The 9,936-nt window shown below is 34.4% G+C and overlaps 1 protein-coding gene across 1 annotated transcript; it reads left to right on the top strand.

Annotated features, from left to right (window-relative positions):
- The first annotated feature begins 4,000 nt into the window (after positions 1-4,000).
- Positions 4,001-9,453, top strand: LOC115991223 (G-type lectin S-receptor-like serine/threonine-protein kinase At1g11410). The gene is made up of 7 exons (XM_031114962.1): positions 4,001-5,261; positions 5,502-5,660; positions 5,785-5,978; positions 6,146-6,356; positions 6,496-6,733; positions 8,909-9,059; positions 9,145-9,453. Exons 1-7 carry the CDS (start codon positions 4,001-4,003, stop codon positions 9,451-9,453), a joined length of 2,523 nt encoding a protein of 840 aa, XP_030970822.1.
- Positions 9,454-9,936: the final 483 nt, after the last annotated feature.

Below are 9,936 nucleotides of genomic sequence, written 5' to 3'. Positions count from 1 at the left end.
AGTGATTTTGGGATTGGATGGTCTTCTAATAGTTTTATATTTATTGGCCAATTGGCATTATGTACATGAGGTTTGGATTTTGTTCCTTTTAAATTATTGGAGATCTATTCATAAAGAAATTGTTGAGCTATTTTGGATTTATTTAATTTAATTTTTGAGGATAAATTTTAGTTGCTACGAAGGCCTTGCAAACTTGTAGGGTGCTTACTTTATAAGCATGCGGCAGTTGTCATGTGCCTATCTTTATAGTTGGGTTCGGGCGTGAAAAAAAGAATTGAAGTTTGTACGAATAAGACTTAGACTACTAACATCCTATTGCTAGCTTGAGTAGAAAACTTACTACCACAACCATGTGACAGCTCCAAGTCCATGGATTACTTCTTTCCTTGATCCACTGCAACCACAAGTACTCCCACTTGTAACTTTGAGACTCCACTCAAAAGTTTTAGATCTTCTTTAAATTTTTTATGCAGCAACTAAAGCGATCACCAAGTTCTTGACATGAATCTTGATAACCCTAAGTGTGTATGAAGGTAAACACCTTTAGATCTCACAAGATATTCAACACACAGCATATCAAAGACTTCTAAAACGTAGCTAAGGTTTTTCCTTTTATACTTGGAGTAAAACATAAAACCCTACACATCAAACTGGACTTTGGCTGAGTTGGAAAATTTTGCAGAAAATTAATCTGTACGAGGTTCGATCAATCAAGGCTTGCAGATTTATACAAATAAATCTTGCAATTACTTGATTCCAATTTTACAAATAAACACACTTTGAGCAGCCTAAATCTAGACTCTAAGTTTTGATCATGGTTTGCCAACACACTACAAATTAAAGTTCTAATACATTTAGTTCCTAAAGTCTTAGAACCTAACAAGTTTTAATGAGGAAAATGGATTTATTTTCATATATAAATTATTTATAGGTGGAGTATCAATTATTTGAGCAAAATAAATGTTTGTAGTTATTTTTTGAATTGAAATACGACATTCTTTCTAAAATTGAGTTACTTTGGCAAAAACAAAAATAAATAAAATAAAAAATATCAAAAGTCAAGCAAATATAATAACATAATAATACAAAAAATAATTGTGCGCTTAAATTAGTGAAAATAATATATATATTTGTAATTTTACTTAAGCAATTTTATTTATTTATTTTTTTGATTGGATACTAAAGCAACTGATATAGTGCTCGATAAATACCTCAATAGTTCCAATATTTACCTAGAACTATATACCAATTTCTAACTATATGGAGCCATCATCGCGTATAGGATAGCAATGAATGGCGCTTAAGCTTAATAGGGGTCACCACTCCCCGTCCTAATGAATAAAAAAATATCCATATTCTTAATTATATCTGTAAGGACTGAAATTGTATTGACCCCAAAACCGAATTGGGCTCAAACGTTAACGATCTAAACAATAAATTTGTAGAGCGTGGATAAAAGAACTAGATTAATCCCAGAAGGAAAACGATTAAACTTAACGATTCAAGATGATATGACACAAACAAGATTATCGAGCTTATCCTCGGAACAAACTCAGTGATTTTTTTATATGGTTTTCTTCAAGACATAAATTGTATCTCCCTTTTTTTTCATTCTTTCAGTGCATTCTTCCAGGTTATATACTGCAATCTTTGTGTCATCCTTACCACACACGTGTATGCTAGATTAGGGGGATTCCTTCCTGTCCCATCCAACACTTCCTAGAACCATCAACTAGTAGTTGTAAGGCTGCTTGATCACTGTTCAGGCATCACTTCCACATTAATGCGGCTAGAGAGTTGGTTGAGAGGCAATTAATGCGGAGGTTGCAGCCTTTGAAGATATTTGTCTGCCTTTTTATCCTTATCCCTAGTCCAATGTCCTACCTTCAGTTGTGACGTAGCCCCGAAGTAAGTCTGTGATAATAAGGCGCTCAGATTCACCTCGAACACATGTTGTCGAGAATACATTTGCCCTCGGACACTTATTGGACCCATCTCACATTATCTCTACTACTCTCTTAACTTTATTCTACTCATAGCTTTATTTGGGCCTCCTCGGATGGTCTACTATCCTCGGATAGGGCCATAGGCCCAGTTAACACCGCTTTTAACAATACTTCCTAATTAACTGGCCCCCACAATATCAATTTTGGCAATATTTCCTCTTTTTATGATAACATATAATATAATTTAAGTCGATTTCCTAAACATTACAACACATAATTATAAATGGTTTTTATTGACATAAATAAAATAAAAAAAGCAAATAATAGAGTCCTTATTTATGTATTGAGTTCCTCTAAAGTATATTAAGTTCGTTAAGGGTATGAATGATAACGTTGTAACTAGTGTGAGAGCAAGTGGGTAAATTTAAATTGAGTTTCCTATCACTATAGGTTTTCAATGATAAGCATTGAGAGCATATCTCTTTCCATTAGTGATGTATGAGCTAACTAGATCGATTTAAGAGGTTTTCCATTGGTATGGATTAGATTAAGTGCATATCTTTGTCGTGATGCTCTCCAAAGGCATTCAAATAAGTAGGAATAAAACAGAGTAAATGGAATGAAATTTAGTAAAAGTGGAAACAAATATTAAGGGATGGTAAGAATTGATGGTCAAGAGATACAAAAAGAGGTAGAACTTTCTTTATCTTGGACTAATAATCCATAAGGATAGAGAGATCGAAGAGGATGTGAATTATAAAATAATAAAAGCAGGGTGGATGAAATGGAGAAGTGCATTGAGAGTATTGTGCGATCATAGATTCCCTATTAAGTTAAAAGGAGAATTTTATAAGATTGTTATAAGACTAGCTCTGCTCTATGGTATTGAATATTGGGCAATTAAGAATCAACATTTTCACAAAATAAGTATAGCTTAAAGGAAAGATATTAAGACGAATAAGTGGAAACACACAAAAAGATATGATTCAAATTGAGAAAATATGCTTAATGATAGGGGTGGCTCTTCTGGATGAAAATATGAGTGAAAGTTGCTTGAGATGATTTGGTCAAATGCTGTGGATATGGCAATTAGTTGAAAGAGTGAAATTGTTCAAGTTGAGAGAATGAAAAAGGTAGAGGAAAACCAAAAATAACATTAGTAGAAGTAGATAGTTAAAAAATACATACGAATTAAGGAAGTAACAGAGACTATGACTTCGGATAGAATAAAATAGAGGAAAAAAATATATACGTTACTAACCCTAACTAATCTTGTTGAGGATCCATAATCGACTCAAAAAAAATGAGGGACTAAGACTTTGATGTTGTTGTAAAAAATATATTTTTTTTAATGTGCAATGAATTGCAGGGGACCTTAGTAGTTAATATAAAAGATACGGGAAAAACTCATCAAATCATGGTATTGATTGAAGAGCTTTTGACCCACATTTAATCCGAACACAAATCTATTGATTATATGTTTTGATTCCAAAATTTGTCACACATTTATAAGAACTAACGTAAGTATGAAAAAAAAAAAAAAAACTTTTTCTTAACTAACTTTTAATTTCATCGGTTAAAAACTTAAACTTAAAATCGTACATTTTCTATTAAAAAAGTATTAGATGAAATCTAGAGTCAAGAGGTTTAAAATTTAATTGGAATCTCATTATATTTTCAATAGAAACACTTAGGTTTAACTCTTCTCCCTTTTTTTTCTCCAAAAAAAAAAAAAAATCTTCACCCTTTTAATTATTGAATTAAAAAAAAAAAAAAACACTCTGAGTGCAGTAGACGGATATAATTGATACGAAATATCTGACAAAGTAAAAAGTTGGTCAACTGATGGGCCAATCTTTGAGAAGAACATAGTTCACGAGGAAATCGATATGTTGTAAAGTATGAATGGAAAGCTGAAATACGTTACATGCATCAAAAAAGACAAACATGCAAGCCAACTCATTCCTACGTTACATGCATCAAAGCCTTATCTACACCAACCTCTTTTTCCGCTTACCAAAGGGACCGATCTTACAACCTCACAAGTAATGATCATGTATTTTGCTATGATATTTCTCCTTCTGCAAACATTGCTTCTTTTCCTTCTTCTCCAACTTGGCACTTCGCATATAACTATCAGCAAACCCATTAGAGATGGTGACGTTTTAGTCTCTAAAGGAGAAACCTTTGCGCTTGGTTTCTTTAGTCCCGGCAAGTCCACCTACCGCTATGTGGGAATTTGGTACAAAACTGAAGCTCAAGGACGAACCGTGGTATGGGTTGCAAACAGAGATAGTCCTATCAATGATACTTCTGGTGTTCTCTCAATTGATTCTCGTGGAAACCTAGTACTCAATGTCAATTATCGGAAACAACCCGTCTGGTCCACAAATATTGCCTCAAAATGGAGCAACAAAAGTACTAATGCTCAGCTCTTGGATACAGGAAATCTAATCTTAATTCACAACGAAACAACTGGTGAGGTTCTATGGCAAAGCTTTGATTATCCCACCGATACAACTCTTCCAAACATGAAACTTGGATTGGACCGAACAACTGGTCTAAGCCGAATCGTAACATCTTGGAAATCCAAAGATGATCCGGGATCTGGAAATTGCTCCTTTATGCTTGACACAGATATCTCCTCGCCAGAGTTGTTTTTGTACAAAGGCAACATTCGGTGGTGGCGTTCTGGTCATTGGATTGGCCATGGATGGGGTGGGCTTCCCCCTTTGATCCCTAATTCGTTCTTGAATTTAAGTTTTGTGAACAACAAAAGTGAGGTTACCACGACTTTTGGTGTCATGGAATCAAGTTTATTAGCAAGAGTAGTGGTACAAGAATCTGGATCAGTTCAAAAGTTTATATGCAGGAAGGCAGATTGTATTTGGTTTTCTATAGGGTCAGTACCCCTGGACCAGTGTGACTATTACAACAAGTGTGGTACATTTGGTAAATGTCACATTGAAAGCAATGGTTCTGATTTCAAGTGCATGTGTTTGCCAGGATTCATGAGAAATGAGACAGGTTGGTGTGTAAGGAAGCGTGGGGAGGCATCATTATGTAGGAGTGGTGAAGGGTTTGTGAAGGTGGAAAGTTTGAAGGTTCCAGATTCTTCAGTGGCACAAGTTTATCCAAATCTGGGTTTCGAGGCCTGTGAGCCACTGTGCTTGCAGAATTGTTCTTGCACGGCGTATGCAAGTGTTGATGTGGAAGAGGAAATGGGGTGCATTATATGGTTTGGTGATTTGATGGATACAAGAGTTTTGGATGGGGGCCAAAGCCTGTATGTTCGTGTGGATGCACTTGAGTTAGGTACTCAATAATTTTATCAGTATTTGAGCATTTTTTTTATTGAAAAATATTAATGTCATTATCGATTTTTACTATAAAATGGTTTACAACTAATGAATGCGATTGATCCCAGTACTTTAACAACATAATAAATAAATTTCTAAATAAATTTTTTAATAATATCTGGAATATCTAAAGCATCAATATGCATATTGTGCACCATTTTTGTGGCATGAGTGACTGGGAAAGTCTTCTTGTTAGGTAATCATACAGATGGAGAAACTTTCTTGTATTCAGATAATCATGCAAAGGGGTTCTTTGCCAACAAGAGGAGGCTAGCAATATTGGTAGTGGCCTTACTAGTTACTTCATTACTCATTTTTCTCTTTGTGCTTTGGTTAATAAAGAGGAAAAGAACAGGTAAGCAAACCTTTCAATTGATTTTTTTTCCCCAACTCAAGCTGCATTTGTGAATTGTGACGGCTTTATATATATATATATATATATATAACCATCATTTGTAATCGTGCTTGCATGAGGACAGGGAGGGAAAGACAACTCATAGTATTTAAGGATGTTACTGAAAGTTCTACAAGCTTTCAAGATTCTCATAAACTTGATGAAAGTAGAAGAACCCCAGATTTACTATTTTTCGACATAAGCTACATACTTGCTGCCACAGACAATTTCTCACCTGATAAAAGGCTTGGACAAGGTGGCTTTGGCCCAGTCTATAAGGTACTTCGCCTTATGGACGATAAGCATCTATGAATATGCATCAATACTAATTTTATTCTACTACAATATTATACATCATAGGTACTTTGAAGGTAGATTATAAGTTGTTATCACAATTCCACATAATAGGAAAAAAAAATTACAATAATATGTTTTTATGATTTCAGGGTCAACTAGCTAATGGACAGGAAATTGCAGTAAAAACACTCTCAAGAAGTTCAAGGCAAGGTATAGAAGAATTTAAGAACGAAGTTATGCTTATAGCAAAACTCCAGCATAGGAATCTTGTGAGGCTTTTGGGTTGTTGCATTCATAAAGAAGAAAAGATGTTAATCTATGAATACATGCCAAATAAAAGTTTAGACTTTTTCATCTTTGGTATGCCATTTCTTCTATCACTAATCGCTTTCAACTATTTAATTATTGTTTTATGACATTATCATGGAATTTTGATATGTTAGCATGTATTTGTTTTTAGTCATGAATAATTGATGGAAGCTTTCTTGTTTTGGTGTAGATGCAATAAGAAGGCAATTGTTGGATTGGAGCAAACGATTTGAAATTATTTCTGGTATTGCTCGAGGAGTCTTGTATCTCCATCAAGATTCAAGATTAAAAATCATCCATAGAGACCTAAAAGCAAGCAATGTTCTACTAGATGCTGGAATGAATCCAAAAATTTCAGATTTTGGTTTGGCTAGAATGTTTGGAGATGACCAAATTGAAGCAAATACAAATAGAGTTGTCGGCACCTAGTAACTCTCTCTCTCTCTCTCTCTCACACACACACACACACACACACACACACACACACACACACACACACACACACACACACCACACACACACACACACACACACACACACACACACACACACACACACACACACACACACACACACACACACACACACACACACACACACACACACACACACACACACACACACACACACACACACACACACACACACACACACACACACACACCATATATTGGTTTGGATAGGATGTTTGGAATGACCAAATTGAATAAAATACATAAAGTATTGTTAGCACCTCCCTCCTCCCCCCCCCCCCTCCTCTCTCTCTCTCTCTCTCTCTCTCTCTCTCTCAAATACGCACTAAGAAAGTACATATGATGTTTTGCTATGAAAATATATATTCTTCACTCTCACAAATCAGTGTGTTTGTTTATTAATGACACAAGTTTGATAATGCTTATTACAACATAAAGATTACAATAGGATATTTGAGTACATCACGACTTCTTGTGAGGAAATAATTTATCCATTTCGTTGATGAAAAATTAAGTTTTTTCTTGATTGAGAGATTTGGTTTGTTGAGACTTGAGAGGGTTCTTTTTTTATACTCCTAAGAGGACCCCTTAAACACAATGGTAAAGTGTTAACGTTGAGTTTGCACCAAAGATGAGAGAAGCGGGCTGAGACTAACAACGATTTGGTAAATATATTAGTGACCTTGCCTTTAGTAGAGAGAGATCGAATACCCAAACTTTTAGAGGCCACTTTATCTCGCACAAAATGAAACTTGATCTCTATGTGCTTTGTATAGGCATGGAAGGCAGAGTTGGCATACAAGCAGGTTGGGTCATAATAACGGCCAATATTCTGACACCATAAGATTGGTTTGTGGGGAAGAAAGATATCAAGTTCTTTGAAGAAAGATTAAAAACCAGAATAGTTTAGCAGTGCTGGTGGCTAGGGCCTTGTATTCAGTCTTAGTGTTTGACTCCAATACATTAGACTGTTTAAGAGCACTCTAAAGGAATAAGATTAGGCCCAACTCAACTAGCATCAAAGTATGCATCAAAAGCCGAAGATAGGCAACCCAATAAATGAAGCCCATGGTGAAATGGTGGCCTTAGGTATAGCGAAATATGCTTAAGAATGGTGTAGTGGGTAATGGTAAGTCAGTGAATGAACTAATTAGCTTTGTTGACAGCAAAGAGTATATTAGGTCTAACAAGGGGTAGATATTGCAAAGCCAACGTTGCCTCAATACATGGTTAGATTTAACAATAGGTCCATATATATATCAATATGAGTCAGTTTGTGGGCCAAAATCATTATTAGGATTGAAATTAATTGGTTTAGTTCCTAGAATGAGTATTCGTAATATAAAGTTGCCAGCTAGGAAAGAAGGAGGTCCGAGACTGAAAGGGCCTCCAGACCAAGAAAGTAATGCTGAGAGCCCAGAACTTTGATGATAAATTCAACCACTAATAACTGAATGATAATGTCAATGGTGTGATAGACAAAGCATGTGAGGATGACATTATCCACGGTTCCACATAGAAAGAAAAATAAATAAATAATGTGGCACATGTGCATGGTAATGGATAAATGGTGGAAGAATTACTTTAATACCATGATAAATTGCCTATTATTTCAAAAGATTAAGTCGTTAGAAAAGGCTATATTTATATTTAATTATAATTATAATAATTACTCTTACACACACACACATAGAGAGAGAGAGAGAGAGAGAGAGAGAGAGATTTGATTGGTTTGGCTTGTTAAGTGAGTTCGTTATCCATATCCTTAATTAACATGTACAAACACATTAACAAAGAATGCTAAAAACAAAATTACACAATCATAATTAGTGGCGAAGCCAGAAATTTTTTCCAGAGGGGGCCAAACTAAATATAAAAAAAATTATTTATGAGATATCCAAAACCCAAACAATTGCACAATGTATCAAACTTGTGTTCTGGACTAATTCAAAAGGATTGAGGAGTTAAATGCCTAAATTCTAAAATCTGTGGGGGCCAATAACTACATTTTTCTGTAATTTGTACTTTTTATAATTTAAATGCTATATATAGTTGAAAATTGCAAAAAGCTCCTCCACCCCCCCCCAGCTTCGCCTATGATTATAATTATTTTTATTTGTGCAATTGCAGTGGATATATGTCACCAGAGTATGCAATGGAAGGATTATATTCTACCAAATCAGATGTCTTTAGCTACGGTGTCTTGATACTAGAGATAATTAGTGGTAAGAGAAACAACCACTATCATGCTGAAAGTCCTTGCCTAAATTTGATTGGACATGTGAGTAAAATATATTATCATTTGGTTTTGATTTAATTGCACTTCACCTTGGTAGTACTCTAAGATTATACTATTAATTTTTTAGGTTTGGGACTTATGGGAGGAAGGAAATCCCTTGGATATAGTTGATTCATCATTGGGTCAAGCATATCTTGCTCATCAAGTTTCAAGATGTATTCATATTGGGCTCTTATGTGTGCAAGAACAAGCAACAGATCGACCAAGCATGGCAGAAATTTTATTCATGTTGGGAAATGAAACAAGTCTTCCCCCTCCCAACAAGCCAGCATTTATCAACAGAAAAAATATAAATTGTGGTCTACATTCAACAAGTTCTGTAGGAGCAACTGCTTCACTTAATGACTTAACATTTTCTGTGTTTGAAGCTCGTTAAAGTCTGCACTTACTAGTTGAACTACATTTTCATATATAGTTGAGGACTACAATATTAATGCATGTTTGATCGATCATTAGATTTTATTATAAAGTTCTAAAGTTTTCTTTTAAAATTTAAATTTGGAGTATTGCAATTGATGACATGAGAAATGCTGAGACAATCTGCAAAGTTAAGTTTTGTTGCCAAATTGTGCTATCAATTAAAACCTAAAAATTTGAAGGAAAAATGGAAATTTTACAAAATCTAAGCACCGAACTGGAATTTATTAGTATATTTTAGAGGTAGAAGTATAGTTCAATACTTTTTACAAAAGAAAGTAAAAATATTTATCATGAATGAATTTGACTTTTATTTTTAGTATTCTATTTGTTTCAGGGACAATCTTATCTAGAAAATAAGTAATTTTCAAAAATTATTTTCTATAAGACTATGTCATTTTTCTATGTTTGGTATTAACCTTAAATGAGTTTTTTTTTTTTT

This window comes from Quercus lobata, chromosome 5 (assembly GCF_001633185.2).
Source record: "Quercus lobata isolate SW786 chromosome 5, ValleyOak3.0 Primary Assembly, whole genome shotgun sequence".
Classification (NCBI taxonomy): domain Eukaryota; kingdom Viridiplantae; phylum Streptophyta; class Magnoliopsida; order Fagales; family Fagaceae; genus Quercus; species Quercus lobata.
The sequence above is the reverse complement of the archived record's forward strand: the minus strand, read 5'-3'. Positions and strand labels throughout refer to the sequence as shown.

Coding starts and splice junctions, on each gene's coding strand:
- LOC115991223 (XM_031114962.1), top strand. CDS start 4,001: ATGTATTTTGCTATGATATTTCTCCTTCTGCAAACATTGCTTCTTTTC. Junction 6,357..6,495: donor TTTAGACTTTTTCATCTTTG/GTATGCCATTTC, acceptor GTTTTGGTGTAG/ATGCAATAAGAAGGCAATTG. Junction 6,734..8,908: donor AATAGAGTTGTCGGCACCTA/GTAACTCTCTCT, acceptor GTGCAATTGCAG/TGGATATATGTCACCAGAGT.